The sequence below is a fragment of the Jatropha curcas genome, chromosome 9, assembly GCF_041381405.1.
Source record: "Jatropha curcas cultivar XTBG-Jc1 chromosome 9, XTBG_Jcur_1.0, whole genome shotgun sequence".
Lineage (NCBI taxonomy): Eukaryota > Viridiplantae > Streptophyta > Magnoliopsida > Malpighiales > Euphorbiaceae > Jatropha > Jatropha curcas.
This window is the reverse complement of record NC_143159.1, coordinates 23,655,201-23,671,852: the sequence shown is the minus strand read 5'-3', so window position 1 is coordinate 23,671,852 and position 16,652 is coordinate 23,655,201. Positions and strand designations below refer to the sequence as shown.

Sequence of the window (16,652 nt, the reverse complement as noted above, 5' to 3'; positions counted from 1 at the left end):
TGTAGTTTGGAAAAAATCTTTTTTCAATGCGGTTTGATTTTGAAAAAAAAAAAAATTGCGGTAAACCAAGATGGAGGATGCTGTTGTTTGGAACAGGGAAGGAACGCCTTTTTATTTTTTACCTAAATTAATTTCAACACCCCCATTGTTTTGCGCCACCTCCCTCTTTTACTTTTTTTTTTTTTTTCCTTTTTTGCAATTTTCCCTTCCTCATTTCATCTTCACCGATCTCTCCACTAGAAGCTGCAAAACGGCTTTGCCTTCCTCACCTCACCTCCACCGACCTCTAGGTCTCGCCCCTTTTTTGTCATCGCATGAAAATTACTCACACTTTTATAGGGTGCTATCATGTGACGATATTGATATCAGATGTTACTCTCCGGCGAGTTATATGTGGGAAGTTCTAAAGAGGCTTCTGCCTGCAGGACAATTAGTGGCAGCTAGGATTTGCAAGGGATGAATAGACACGGCCAAGCAGTTGTGGAGGCCACCGTGGAGATCATGCTGAGGGTTCTAACAAAGAGCTCAACTTGGATTTGTTGTGTTTCAAAAGTATCCTGGGGCTTGTTAGGCTGAGTCTTAGGATGAGAAAGGTTTGAGCTATTTTCAATGACTATCTTTGATTCTAGTTTATTGTATCAAGGGTTTTATAGAGTGGATCAATTTATTGTTGTACTTGTAAATTTACTTTGAATTTATGGAATGTTATTGGTATGATTTTATGATCAATTTGTAGCTGGTAGTTATGGGATGCATTACTACAAGCTTGTTAAACTCCTTTACTGTGTTACATTTGTAAAACTTATGTTGACATTGTACTGCATTGAATTAAATATTGGATATTTGGTTAAATGAATCGGCCTGAACAGAAAATTGTAGTTTGCCTTAGCTTAATTTCTATATCGAAATGGTTTGAATAGGTTAATACTTTTTTGTACTTTCTGTTGTGGGTCCCTCAAACATGTGGGACCCACATACATTTGAAAAAATAAAACACATATTTTTTTTAGAAGGAATCAAAGTTGGCAGCGAAAGTTATTCAAAGGTTGACAACCAACCTGCCTATAAATAGAGGCAGATGCACCTCAACAATACATACAGCAGAAAGACGAAGGAAAAATGTAGAGAGAGTCAGTTATCTAGTTTTAGGAAGAGTTTCCTAAAAATAGGGAAGAAAAATAGTGAGAAAATTATTTTGGGGTATTTTTGGGAAACACTTAGTGTGCCACTATGTTTGTATTACTCTCTTTGTGTACCTACTATTTTTAATAGTGAAAGAATTATTCAGAGTTTGTCCCGTGGACGTAGCCCTAAACAGTTGAGGGTGAACCACGTAAATTCTGTGCGCTCATTTCTACTTTTCCGCTGCATTAATTTTCTCTTAATTTTTTATGAGGGCCAATAAGTGGTATCAGAGTTGATGCCCAAAAACTGGTATCAGAGCTGATGCCTAACAAGTGATATCAGAGCTGATACCTAACAAGTGGTATCAGAGCCGAAGATTTCGGCAGGTCCAGCCGGTTAGATAACGGTACCGGATCCGTGGATATATGTTGAAATAAATATACCACGATAAAGAGAAAATTACGACGAGTCCATTGGTGCTGTCCGCTCAGAAAGACGTTGCAGAATTGACTTAGTGATGAATAGTAAAATAGTAACTCAAAGTTGATAGTAAACGGTACTATTGGCGTTACTGTTGCTGAGTCCGTTTCAAGTAAGCCCAACACTATTCACGTGTACAGTTACTATTTACGCATACAGTTACTATTCGAGTATACTGTTACTATTCATGGCACTATTCACATATACTACTTTTCATGTATACGGTTTATGTTGGTGATGATTTTCTGCGCAAGTCAAAATGGATAAGCAAAATGATCAGTCTAAATGGTGGGAATTACCATATATGGAGAAATGAGAGATCTCCTTATAGTAATCAAAATGCATTTGCCTGTGTTTAGTTGAACTAAACCGGAAGACAAGACTGATGAGGAATGGGCTTTGGAGCATATGTCCAAATCTCGGTTGGCAAATTTGATGATGAAGGTTTCTGTAGCACTTTTAGAAATGGTCAGTTGACGCTCATAAAGGGTTCATTTGTGGTAGCGAAAGACCACAAGCTGTATGTGATGCATGCGAAACTCTCCCAAGACACTTTGAGTGTAGCGGAGAATGACAGTACAGTTGAATTGTGGCATAAACGACTATGCTACATGAGTAAGAAAACTCTAGCAAGAAATAACGTACTACCTGGATTGGATGAAGTTCACCTAGACAAATGTCCTGATTGTATGGCGGGAAAGCAAAACAGAGTAGCTTTCAAGATTACCCCTCCTTCTGGAATGAAGAATGTACTAAATTTGATTCATTCAGATTTTTTTGGACCATTGACAATGTCATATGGTGGAAATCAATATTTTGTGATATTTATCGATGACCATTCTAGGAAGACCTGGGTATACACATTGAAGTCTTCTAAACTTGGTTGAGAGATAGACAAGCAAGAAGTTGAAGTGTATCAGGATAGATAATGGTGGAGAATACACTGGGCCATTTGATGCTTTCTGCAAAGAACATGGCATTCGACATCAAACGACACCTCCCAAGACGCCGCAACTGAACAGTTTGGCTGAGAGGACAAACAGAACTTTGATGGAGAGAGTTAGATGTTTACTCTCACATGCAAAGTTGTCTAAAAGATTTGGGGTGAAGCGTTACTCATAGTAGTTCGCCGTTCACTCTGTTTCCCTCTACAGTATGATACTCCAGAGTGAGTATGGTTAGGAAAGGATGTTTCCTATGATCATTTGCGGGTGTTTGGTTGCAAAGCCTTCATGATGTCAAGACTAGACGGTTTGTATTTATTGGCTATGGCTAAGACCAATGTGGCTATAAGTTTTATGACCCAATCCAGAAGACAATTAGAAGAAATCGTGATGCTATATTTGTTGAAGATCAGACTATTGAAGATATTGAAGTAGAGTGTCAATAGATCTGATGAAGACTCAACAAACATACAGAGAGAGTCCCCCCAATAAAATGCAGACAAATTGGAGATGAAGAAAACATTCCACGAGAATAGGTGCCAAAGTTAGAAAATCCAGAAGTTCCTAATCAGAATGAACCATATGAAGATTATGGTGTTCATGTTCAACCACCAGCACCGGAAGGTTCTCAAACATTAAGAAGATCTAAAAGAGTCTGACAACCATCTACTAGATATCCAGTCAATGAGTATATACTAACGACTGATAGGGGAGAACCTGAAAGCTTTGAAGAAGCTATGGAAATGAACACAAGAGGAACTGGATTGAAGCCATGCAAGATGAAATGAAGTCCTTGCATGAGGATGAAACATTTGAGCTGGTGAAGTTACCCAAAGGCAAGAAAGATTTGAAGAACAAGTGGGTGCTCAGGATCAAGCAGGAAGAACACAACTCCCAACCACAATTCAAAGCGAGACTGGTTGTGAAAGGATTCAATCAAAGAAAGGGTATTGATTTTTATCTTTTCACCAGTTGTGAAAATGACATCCATTTGAACAATGCTCAGAATGGCCGCCAGTTTTGATCTGGAAATCGAGCAAATGGATGGAAAGACTACCTTCCTACATGGAAATTTGGAAGAAGAAATATACATGGAGCAGTCAGAGGGTTTCATAGAAAAAGAGGATTGTGTTTGGAAACTGAAGAAGAGCCTGTACGGCTTGAAGCATGCACCGAGACAGTGGTACAAGAAGTTTGAGTCTGTTATGGGGAAGCATGGCTACAGAAAGACTACTTCAAATCACTATGTTTCTATGAAAAAATTCTCTGATGATGACTACATTATTTTTGCTCTATGTGGTTGATATGGTGACTGTTGGTCAGAATTAATAACTTAAAGAAACAGCTAAGTAAGTCTTTTGCTATGAAAGACTTGGGACCAGCAAAGCAGATTCTTGGCATGAAGATTACAAGGAATCGAAGAGCCAAGAAATTATGATTGTCACATGAGAAGTACATTGAGAGAGTACTTCAAAGGTTTAGAATGGAAAATGCTAAAGTGGTTAGTTATCCTCTTACTAATCACTTTAGATTGAGCTCTAAACAGTGTCCTTCTACGAACGGAGAGAAGGAAGAAAAGGAAAAGATTCCATATGCTTCAGCAGTTAGAAGATTGATGAATGCCATGGTTTGTACACGGCCAGATATTGCTCACTCGGTTGGAGTTGTGAGTCGGTTTCTTTCAAATCCTGGAAAGAAACATTGGACTGCAGTGAAATGGATTTTCATGATATCCGATCACATTTGCAGGGGGAGCCGTGTCGTGGCAGTCAAGATTACAGAAGTGTGTTGCTCTGTCAACAACTAAGGCAAAAGGAGAAGTCTGAGCTGTGTGTCAAAGCGCCAAGAATGGAGAATCCCACCATGTCGTCGGGAGGGGGAGAATTGTTGTGGGGTCCCTCCGACATGTGGGACCCACATACATTTGAAACAATAAAACACACGTTTTTTTTAGAAGGAATCAAAGTTGGCAGCGAAAGTTATTCAAAAGTTGGCAACCAACCATGACATAAATGGAGAGCCGTAAGTAACTCACACACGACTCTCACATTACTTCTCTCGTAACCTGCCTATAAATAGAGGCAGATGCACCTCAACAATACACACAGCAGAAAGACGAAGAAAAAATGTAGAGAGAGTCAGTTGTCTAGTTTTAGGAAGAGTTTTCTAAAAATAGTAAGAAAATTTTTTTGGGGTGTTTTTGGAAAACACTTAGTGTGCCACTATTTTTGTATTGCTCTTTTTGTGTACCTACTATTTTTAATAGTGGAAGAATTATTCGGAGTTTGTCCTGTGGACGTAGCCCTAAACAGTTGAGGGTGAACCATGTAAATTCTATGTGTCTCATTTCTACTTTTCCGCTGCATTAATTTTCTCTTAATTCTTTGTGAGGGCCCAACAAGTGGTATCAGAGCTGATGCCTAACAAGTGGTATCAGAGCTGATGCCTAACACTTTCAGTGTCTCGAGTCGCAGTTCAAAACCGAACTGCCATTATACAAAAATACAAAGAGTCAAAGACGTGGGTCGCTGCTAATATAGAATATACTGAGCTTCTTACTCCAAAAAAATACTTTCTAGAAACAAAGGGTTAGGCAATTTTGGTTATCTGAGGTGATCAAAGTAGCACGTTATGTGCAAATTGAAAACCAATTATGGGAGTTGGGTTAATTGGAGTAGTGGCTTGAGGGATTTTATCACAAATGATTTTAGGGACTTATTCATAGCTCAGGGTCATGATAGGGAAGATGTCTTGCATCGTGTAGGTGAATTTTTGATGGTCAAATTGCCAGAATGATAAATTCAGTGCTCCTTTCTCAGTTTAAGAACTTAAAGATGCTATTTCTCTATGCATCTAAAAAATGCTCCAAGGCCTAAAGTTCTTAATCCGGCTTTCTATTAAAATTTTTAGGGTATAAAAAAGATGTGATGAATGGGTGCTTGAAAATCTTGAATAATAGGTTCATTCCTCCTGATCTAAATTAAAGTATATAGTCCTTATTCTAAAAAAGATTAAGCCTAAATTTATAACTGAGATGCGCCCTATATCTCCATAATAAGGTTTTCTATAAGATTATTACCAACGTTATTGCTAATCATTTGAAAAATATTCCAAAGATTTGAAAGATCGCAAAGTACCTTTGACTAAAGGAAGGCTCATAAAGGACAATGTTTTAGTGGCATTTGAGGTCATGCATACCATTAAGAGAAAAATGTTAAGACCAAATTTTGGATATGAGGAAAACCTATAATAAACTAGAGTGGAGATTCCTTACAGCCATTTTGATTTGAATGGGGTTTCAAATTCCTTGGGTAAATTTGCTAATATCTCGCATGAAATCAATTTCTTACAATATGTTGTGTAAAACTATTGAATATGGTCCTATTTTCCCTTCTGGCAAGCCATGTTATTTTCCACCTGTTTTTCGTTGATGACAACCTCCTATTTCAAAGCTAACGGAAGATAAGCTAACAAAATTAGCAAGCTTTGTTAGGATAACAAGCTTGGAGGCTCCTGAAATTCCCTACTTCTCTTGTTGCCCAGATATTTAGAGCAAAATATTATCCTAATTCCTCTTTTTCTTTTTTTCTTTTTTTTTTTTTTTTTTTTTTTTTAAGGCCAAGCTAGTTTCAATCTAACTATGCTTGGAGAAGCTTAACGGCAGCCCAAAATTTTCTTAAGACAGGGTGCTGCTAGAGGTTGGTAATGGAAGAAGCATCAACATTTGGTAGGACACATGGCTTGCAGACTCTAATGCCCCTTTTATCATTTCATTCTGATAGGAAGGAAAGGAAAGAAAATAAGAGAAAAAACTAAGGAATGCACTACTCACTTTCCATTCTTATTTTCCAATCTGTTTAGATTAAAAGAAAAATAAAATTATTTTCACTTGTTTGGGAAAGAACAAATTATAATGGAAAGAAAATGGTATTATTGTAAAATTTACATTTTTACCCCATATACATGAAATATAAATATTATATTAATAAAACTAATAAGTTTATAATTTATTAATTCTGATTATGAAATAAAACAACATAACAATTCAGATTTTTGTTCTATTTATTAATTTTAAATTAAATAATTAGAATTATATATCTATTTCTTCACCTAAATTGACAAGACTTTGAATTTGATAACGAAGAATAGATGATGTTCTTGAACAATAATTTTTCCCCTTGCCTTTTCAATATTTTCTCTCCAAAACACAGAGAATCAAAATTGGTAGACCCAAAGGAAAGTTAATGTTATTTTCCTTCCCTCACTATTTTCCACCATATTCCCAAACAAAGATTTTAACTTTCTTTTCAAATTTTACTTCCTTATTTTCTTTCCTCGCAAAAACACCCTGTTCCAAACAAACTGTAAGATTCTAATCAGACAAATTTACACGTCAGCAATCTCTTGTTGGTGAATGACAAGCAATGGAATATGGATTTTGTTGCTTCACTATTGGAAGAAAAGGATGTTAATTTAATTCAATAATCCTTTTGGTCTCAAGGGTATTTAAATGCAGTAAGAAGAATTGCTTGAAGGTAGGGGGTGAGCAAAAATTCTGATTGAACTGAATTAAAAATCAAATCAATCCATTTTGGTCAGGTGTTCGAGAGATGTTTGGTTAATTAATTTGTTTGGTTTGAACTAAATTTATTATTCAATTTGCAATAAAAAAAAAATTCATTGATTGAACTTAAGACGAACTGAAATGATAAAAATCAATAAAAATAGACCAAACTAGCCGGTTCAGTTTAGTTTAAATTTAAATATCAATTTGGTTCAGTCTGTTATAAAAATTCAGTTTGTATTTTATGGCCTCGGTTCGATTTTGACGGTTTGCTCAGCCTACTTGAACGTACTTTCTTTTTGCTTCCAAGATCCTATCAGTTTAGGAAGATTAATTAGCTAATAATAACTATTTTTTCTAATTGAAGAGATCCTGATTTTTTTTAATAAAACTATATTTTTAATCTTTAAAACCTCATGGAAGGGAATCGAATCAAATCAATATATATAATTATATTAATTACACCAATCCGCCAACTATTGTTCACCAGCACCGATGATTATTGGCCTGTCTTTGTTGACTGCAATATGATTATAAAAATTATTTATATAATCCATTCAATTCATTTATTGTTTTAAATTGTTATAATTTGTCTTTTTTTTTTTTTTTTTTCATTGCCTTAAATATAAAAAACGATATTTTAATATAAACGCGATCAAAATTGTTTTTGCGCGCATAAATACATTCAAACGACAACAGCTAAACGGCCCAAGTTCAATAACCGAAAGCCGCCACCGCAGTACTTTGTTGTTTAGCCAACCTACCTTCCTCACTGAAAGATGCTATGGCAATCCAACTATTTATATCTGAAGATCTCAATGACTCAATCTGTGTACATCTTTGACCACTAACTAGGTAGTGGACAGAAGGAGAGAAAGACAGGGGGGAGACAAAGGAAATGGCAGCTATTTCCTTGTGTGGTGTTAATTTGAGAATCGGAGGGAAGTCGCAACAGCAGCCGCCTCCTTATGCTTCCGCGTGTCCGCCTTCTGCTTCTTCCTCATCGAAGTCAAATAAGCTCTTCTCCTCCTCCTCTCAATTGTCATTTGCTTCTAGTAATTCTTTTATTTCTTTTCGTTCCAATCAAACCCTAGTCTCTCCTCGTCTTGCGAAAATCCCAAATCCAGCGCTGGTAAGCACCGGGAAATTGCTTGTTTTGTAATTGCGTGAAATTGTGGTGGTTGAGCTTCCGTTTATGGCAATGAGCAGGTTGTAGCATCAGCTAAGCCAGAACCACTGAAGATAATGATATCAGGAGCTCCTGCTTCGGGTAAAGGTACTCAATGTGAGATCATCACGAAGAAAGTAAGCTTTTTCCTTTGTATGCCTTTCTTTAATCCCTTCTGTTCTCCCTTTTGGGAAGAGAGTTGTTTTCTTCTCCTTGTGTCAGCTTTTTCTGATATTGCTAAGGGCAGCAGGCGATCCTTTTTTAAATTTATGTTAAGCATGTGTTGATTCAAAGATTGATCTGCTTTATTTCACAACGAGAATTGCCTGGTTTTTTTTCTTAAGATGCATTTGTTCCTTATATTTGTCTTGTCTATTTATTTATCTGTGTGTTAGAGAAAAGGGAAGAAACTGTGAGAATTTCTACATTGAGATATGGGGTTTTAAATTAACTGAGTTGGTTTAGCAGCTCCTTTTACCAGACTGATATAGTTTCTTAATTTCTTTAGTAAGCTTGGAAAGGATGTGCTTCAGTTAAGTGGTCCTTCCATCAAGGCTGTGTAACAGTTTTGTAAGTAGCTCAAAACGCTAGCGTTCAAACTAGCTTTTAGAGGTTAAGGTAGCCTTTTATAAAAGGTTAAACTATGTAATTTTTAGCTTTGAGCTTACTCAAATAGCTAACACCTAAACGCTATTAAAACAACTAACAACCAAAACAGCTAAGTTTACCAAACATACGCCAAGTATTTGATATTTTATCATCTTAAATCCTATGCTTTAATAACACTTAAGATCAAAATCAATTTGTTTCCTACTTTGACATTTGAAAACTCAACTTCTGATGCAAGAGCATCCAAGTTAAATTAGAAATTCTTTAGTTTTCATTTTTTATTTAGGACGTCTATACAGTATATTAATTAATTAGGAATGTTAGTTTCATTCCTATTTAATAGACTGTTAACTATATTTTTCAGTATAGAATTAAGATTTGTTCTAACTAATATAAATAGAACAGCAGCAATAGTTTTATGGATTGTACTTTATCTCTGTGAACTTACAATTTTTATTCTAAAGGGTTTCTTTGAAACCAATTAGGTCCTTTTGTTCTAATCACAATTACCTGTTCTAATCTAATTGTTGAAACTAATTGCCTAATTTGTTCCCCAGTTCCCCTGCTTCCTTTAGTTGTTTCACTTGTTTTGAGGTTGAAGTGTGATTTGTCAACAGAAACTTTTGACCTTGAAAGGAAGATCCTAAAGATTGGGAATTTTTTTTTTCGAGAAAAAAAATTTTGCTTCAAGAAATAGTGAAATATTATTAACAGTCAAACCAAGTTTGATATATGTTGGTTGAAACTTGGAGTCCATCAACTAGCTGGTTTTACATGTTGAGGCTTGGGCAGGGTTTGCAAGTAGTAGTCACACAGTCAGAGTGAGCTGTTCAAATTGATATGTTGATTTGCTTGAAGTAACTGTGGCCTTTTGGGAGAATTGAAAATCTGTTAGTTGCTAACATTATTACATCTCAAAATTCTAAGTTGGCTACTTGCAGTCCTTAGTCAATGAAATGAAGGATTCTACCATTCTTTCCAAGGCCTGATGTTTAGATACTGGTTCTCAAGCTGAGAAGCAAAAAGAGCCTGAAATTCTGCTCAAGCTTGGCTCATTTAGTTTGACCTATTGGGCTTGGTCAAGTCTCACAAACTGAGCTAAATTCTTTAGTGTGAACTATAGTGGTTATTAGTCGAATAGGAATATTAGTTTGAAATCCTGGATTGTGGCTCTTCTTCCCTCTCCCAATGATATTGTGTGATTGCTAATATCAATTACATTATTTACTGCATGATTTCTCATTTTGTAATTGCCAGTGAAGAAACAGATTGAATGAAGTCATCCTGATGAATGCAGTATGGTTTGGTGCATGTTGCTGCTGGAGATCTATTGAGAGCTGAAATTGCATCAGGGACTGAAAATGGGAAGCAAGCAAAGGAATATATGGAGAAAGGTCAGCTGGTCCCAAATGAAATAGTTGTCATGGTAAGCGTGATGCTACCTTCTCATCTTCCCCTTCTCTTTAAAAGATTATTAGCCTTGATCGTTGTAACATTGTTATTTCATTGTTTTATAATCCTAAAGATGGTGAAGGAGCGTCTGTCGAAGCCAGATGCTCAAGAAAAGGGTTGGCTTTTGGATGGATACCCTAGGAGTGCGTCACAAGCAATTGCTTTTGGGGAAGTGGAATTCAAGCCTGATCTTTTTATTGTCCTAGAAGTAAGTTCTGTCATCTTTTGAGAACAGCATGTGATGCTGTTCTTTCTGGTTCTACATTAGAATGATATGAACTTAATGCTGGCAGGCATCTCTGTGGCAATTTTTTTTTTTTTTTTTTTTTTTGAGGTCTACCTGCATGTTCGTAGTAAACAATAATTTTAACTACAGAAAAAGAAAACAAAAAGAAAAAAAAAAAGGTGTAATCTTGTTTGAATCTGTGAACCTTTGTCTGTAGGTCCCTGAAGAGATTCTTGTTGAGAGGGTGATTGGACGTAGATTAGACCCTGTTACTGGGAGGATATACCACTTGAAATATTCTCCTCCTGAGACTGAAGAAATTGCTGTGAGACTTACCCACCGCTTTGACGATACTGAAGAGAAGGTATGTCTTAAATCAGACTACAGTTTGAAAAGTTTTACTTCAGCGAACTCTGTCTTCTTTGTTGCTTTAATCATGGCATGTTATTGGTACCATTTAGGGATTGTTTTTTCTTGTCTTGTATGGCTATATTTAGGTGAAGTTGCGATTGCGTACACATAATCAAAATGTGGAGGCGGTACTTTCAATGTATGAAGATGTTACATTAAAGGTATGTTATCTCTTTATAGTCTCTATCTAACTGACTAGGCCATGTTATGAGTCACACGTACTGTCATAGAAGAATAGTGAATGTCTAGTAACTACTACCATGAGGTCGTTGCTAACTGTGAAATCATTTAAAAATATGTGGCAGAGCTTATGCATAAGTTGCTATTGATGCTAAATAAATATGTTAAAAGTAAAAGCAGTTGTTATTGAAGCTGCAGAAGGACACTCCAAATAAACTTATATGAACTTAAGCATGGGAAAGTGATGAATGAATTTTTGAATGGTTGGGATGTTGGAGAGGTGACATATTCAATTACTTGGCTTTATATTTTTAGGTTATCCAATGTCTGTTGTATATATAATTTTTTACTCTGGGGCTTCCTTAAAGGCAATTGAAATTCTTGTCACAGTAATTGCCGGGACTAATGCTAAGCTGAGAATGTAGCACCTTTTTAGGTAATATAAAATGTTTGTAACACTTGCGATTGGAATATACGAGATACGAGGAAGATCATTAAAAGATTATCCCCATCCGTACAACATCGACTTTTAAGCTGCACTTTTTGATCATGCGTCATTTTGCAGCTGTATCATTTTCGTTAGCACTTGTTCTCATGTTTAATGCTACATGCTTGTACTATCTGGTGATTTTGTTTATAACAAAAAATATAGGAAAATGAATATTAAATGTTGAGCAATATACAAGGGCATTTGTCATTCAAATTCTTTGTGTAACAGGAAAATCTTGGTACTGATATGACATAGTATCTGTAACAATGCAAGCAAGAGGATTTTAAGGGCTGGCATATCTTGCAATTTCTGTTATACTTTTATAGTCTCTATCTAACTGACTAGGCCATGTTATGAGTCACACGTACTGTCATAGAAGAATAGTGAATGTCTAGTAACTACTACCATGAGGTCGTTGCTAACTGTGAAATCATTTAAAAATATGTGGCAGAGCTTATGCATAAGTTGCTATTGATGCTAAATAAATATGTTAAAAGTAAAAGCAGTTGTTATTGAAGCTGCGGAAGGACACTCCAAATAAACTTATATGAACTTAAGCATGGGAAAGTGATGAATGAATTTTTGAATGGTTGGGATGTTGGAGAGGTGACATATTCAATTACTTGGCTTTATATTTTTAGGTTATCCAATGTCTGTTGTATATATAATTTTTTACTCTGGGGCTTCCTTAAAGGCAATTGAAATTCTTGTCACAGTAATTGCCGGGACTAATGCTAAGCTGAGAATGTAGCACCTTTTTAGGTAATATAAAATGTGTGTAACACTTGCGATTGGAATATACGAGATACGAGGAAGATCATTAAAAGATTATCCCCATCCGTACAACATCGACTTTTAAGCTGCACTTTTTGATCATGCGTCATTTTGCAGCTGTATCATTTTCGTTAGCACTTGTTCTCATGTTTAATGCTACATGCTTGTACTATCTGGTGATTTTGTTTATAACAAAAAATATAGGAAAATGAATATTAAATGTTGAGCAATATACAAGGGCATTTGTCATTCAAATTCTTTGTGTAACAGGAAAATCTTGGTACTGATATGACATAGTATCTGTAACAATGCAAGCAAGAGGATTTTAAGGGCTGGCATATCTTGCAATTTCTGTTATACTTTTATGAGATCTATCTCAAAGAGCTACTTTGTTGATTTCAGGTTGATGGAAGTGCTTCGAAAGAGGAAGTATTTGCCCAAATCGACAGTGCTCTTACAAAGTTACTTGAGGATAGGAAGGCAACTTCAGGATCTCTGGCTGCATAGTCATGGAGGTATAGTAGGAAGATGGGAGAAATTGCATGGTTGTGAATTCCCTGTATGGAGGTGTGTTCTAGATTTGTATAATCACTTTACATAAAAGTCAGTGATTTAATTATCGCTTGCTTGGAAATTACCAGTTTATTATACAAAATTTTTGTCGGCCACTATTATTATTCTTTGAAGTGTAATTTGTGGGAAATTAAATTTCATTCTAATAAAATACAAATAAAACAAAGCAAAATTCTTAGACTGCATGCTTATGGTCATGCAATTTAGTTCTAGCCTTCTAGGGACAAAGTTCTAGTCTTAGTGGCATGGCATTTTGTATCATCTTATCACTCTGCCTAGATGCAAATCTGTTCTAGAGCTGCAATTTCTGTTATGCAAGCGAGCAATGCACACTTTGTTGTCAGCTATAATACATTCTGATGTGTGTTTTGATTAGTCCTCTATTTCACTCTAAGCACATACGAGAGTGATATATTTCATAACTTTGAAATTTTACTATCAAACAAAAATCATAATTTAGTAAGTATGTTGTTTTTGCTTGTGTTATCGGCAAAAAATATTGATAATTGTGATGGCAATGGTGGTAGCAGTGGTGATGGCAGCGAAGACAAGTAGACAAGTGGTCCATTGATGGCCTATCATGTTGCAGGTAAGGTTTCATTGATGAAAATTATGGTTTCTCTATTTTTCTGAAGTAGATGTTCATATTTATAATTGTAGGATGGTAAGTGAAATTTAGCCAATTGCTTTTTGAACAAGCAAGACACTTCAAAAACCCGAGTCTGAACTCCACCCCAAACCCCTATGCAACCATTTCTACCACCTGGATATTGTCCTTTTTGTTCAGTGTTGGAATTGAGACGATGAGATTTTATATTTAGGGCTTGTTTAGTAAAATAGTTCTGGTTAGCTGCTAGCATTTTGTGGTTGGGCTTAATTTCATGATTACATTTTTATTTTCGTGAACAAAACCCTTGATGCTTGTCCATGTGTTACGCATGAGTGCATCGCTGCTAGGGATGTGCAAACTAAATCAGTCAAACTGAACTTTTAAAATACAAACTGGCTCGAATTGAAATAGTGCTCAGGATCTAGTTGACTCGAACCAAACTGATTTGAATTGGTTGGCTTTTTGAAGGTATTTTTCGGATCAGCTCAGTTCTAAAGTTTTATTTTAGCTTCATGAAACTGAGATTGAACCTAAAAAGAATTTTAGTTTATCCATTTAAATTGAAAATCAAAGCTCTTATATGAACAGCTTCAAATCGAATCGAACCAGTTCAGTTTAATCAAGTCAACCCCGACTATGATTAGCAAACTCTTATGACAGACATTATAAAACTATGATTAGCTAACTCTTATGACAGAAATTATAAAACAATGATTTAAGAGAATTAAAGAATTGAAACTTATTATTTAAATTTATTGTTGTATTTCCAATAGATGAATATAAAATTTAAAAAGAATATCTTAATTATGAATTATTTAAGAACTATAATTACAATTCAATTAGACATCTTATTAACTTACCACTTTACTGTAAATTACCAATATATATAATTCTTATAAAAAAATCACCACAAAAAATTTTACTTTTCTTTGGCTATAGGGTTTGTTATTATTATTATTATTATTTTACCTTCAAGGTTTTTCTCCTTATCGATTTACTTTGTAATTTTAGAGTTATTATTCTGCCTGAGCTATTATTATTATTATTATTATTTTCACCTTGTTTCAACCATAAAATTTTGTTTTTCCCATTTCAATAATTTTTTATAATATTTATTCTTTTTTTACATATATATATATATATATATATATATATATGTAACATTTACAGTAAAATATTAAATAAACAACATTTAATGTATTTATACTTTTTCTCAATAACTTATTATCATTTTTATTATATTAAAATTTAAAAAAAAAATCGATTAATCAATATTTAAAAATAAAAAATAAAAAATGAGTAACTATAGAGAGTACTAACATCCCGCATACATTAAATGTTAATAATAATATAAATATCTGTTAATATAGAGATGTTAACAATGCAAAGAATTATACAGCTTTGTTCATATAGAGTTGTTACAGTGTAAAATTTTAGAAAAAGATTAAGAAAAATAAATAAATTGTAGAAGTATCAATTCTTACAAATTTGTGAATCGGCTCTTCAATTTAAAAATTAACATGGATATATGCAATAAATGATCATTTAAAATTTTGTCTTTTTTCTTTTAATCTTAATTTTAAGTAAAAATAACTATTTACTTGATAATTAAGGACTTCAATCTAAAATTTAATTAATAAATTTTATTTAAAAGCTTTATGAATTTTCAAAATTGTTCTTGCAATGTTTTTAACAAGTCCTACAAATGTCGTTTTTCTGAACGTTCGATGCGTGTCCGAAAATGTCTAGCACATTGTGAGCGTTCGATACGGTTTCAGCATGGGTATTGTTGGAAGTTCGTTGTCCGAATCAATTACTCCTCAGTTACAAATACTTGCCATATTTATAGATTTTATAAATAATAAATTATTTTTTATTTTTATATTTATATGATCAATAATGATTCTTTTAATTTCTCAATAATTTATTATTAATTTAGATAAATTAAAAATAATATAATCAATTTACTTAATAATTTATTATAACTTAAATAAATTGTATAAGTTTCTTAATGAACATGAAATATCCAAATGTTGCGAGTATTTAAAACATGATTAAATATCAACCGACTATTATAGAACTAACCCCTATCAATGAAAAAAAAAAAGAAAAAGAAAAAAAAATGAGAAGGGTCAAATGCATGTGGTCCACAGCTCTAAGCGGCTATTCATATTACTCTCTTCGTCTCATAATTTGTATTCTCATTTGATTTGCACATGAATTAAAAAATTTTAGTTAATATAGTTAAATAACAATTTTTATTCCATTTTTTCCTAACATACATTTATTTATATCAAGATTTAATTAATAATAATGATTATTATATTACTGACAAGAAGCACGTTAAATAATTATAGTAAATTTGAAATGTTATTAACCAAAAAAAAAAAAACAGAATAGAGCATGAAAAAGGTAAGTAAGAAAAAGAAATTACAGGAGGGAGTGGTAATTATCTATATACTATAAATGAAAGCGTGACGGTGAACCATTCTTTAGGAATGGGAAATACGCAAAAAAAAAAAAAAAAGGTCTTGACTGTGGAGTTGGAAAGGTTGACATCTTCCTTCCTTTTAGGTTCCATTTGACCTCTCAATTCAACAACTAAATATTCAAAAGCCAATTTTATTTATGTTGTTGCAATTTTCTGTGCCATATACATTTTAATTTTTATTATTAAAAACGTAAATACAATATTATCAAAGAAATTATATATATTAAAAAAGAAATTATATTTGAGAGAATTTTTGAATTAATTTATGCATTATCAAAATTAAGTCATTTTTAGTAGATTATTTTATTATTAATAAATTAATATCATTGTTGTAATGTTCCAAATAAAATCAAACCCTAATTCTGTTTGCAGATTTATTATATTATTATTAGTTGTACAAAGAATTAATTTATTTTATATTAATACTTTACGTTCTAAAAATAATCCCAAATAAAAAAAATTAACTTTTTAGGAAACGAAAAAAAAAAGCGTTATAAATTTTTAAAACATTAGGTGTTTTCTGTATTTGTCTTATGACTTTTGTGTATGAAAATA

General features: G+C 33.7%; 1 protein-coding gene across 3 annotated transcripts; it reads left to right on the top strand.

Annotated features, from left to right (window-relative positions):
- The first annotated feature begins 7,813 nt into the window (after positions 1–7,813).
- AMK2 (adenosine monophosphate kinase) lies at positions 7,814–13,852 on the top strand. 3 transcript variants are annotated; one of them, XR_002285115.3, is made up of 9 exons: positions 7,814–8,245; positions 8,323–8,418; positions 10,188–10,316; positions 10,416–10,550; positions 10,786–10,932; positions 11,066–11,140; positions 12,826–12,990; positions 13,527–13,585; positions 13,657–13,852. XR_002285115.3 is itself a non-coding variant. In XM_012224340.4 (7 exons), exons 1-7 carry the CDS (start codon positions 8,012–8,014, stop codon positions 12,928–12,930), a joined length of 921 nt encoding a protein of 306 aa, XP_012079730.1. In that variant the 5' UTR covers positions 7,814–8,011; the 3' UTR covers positions 12,931–13,103. The 3 variants fall into 3 exon arrangements, 1 of the variants encoding a protein (XP_012079730.1); XR_001047152.4 differs by having other exon boundaries at positions 13,527–13,852; XM_012224340.4 differs by lacking the exons at positions 13,527–13,585; positions 13,657–13,852 and having other exon boundaries at positions 12,826–13,103.
- Positions 13,853–16,652: the final 2,800 nt, after the last annotated feature.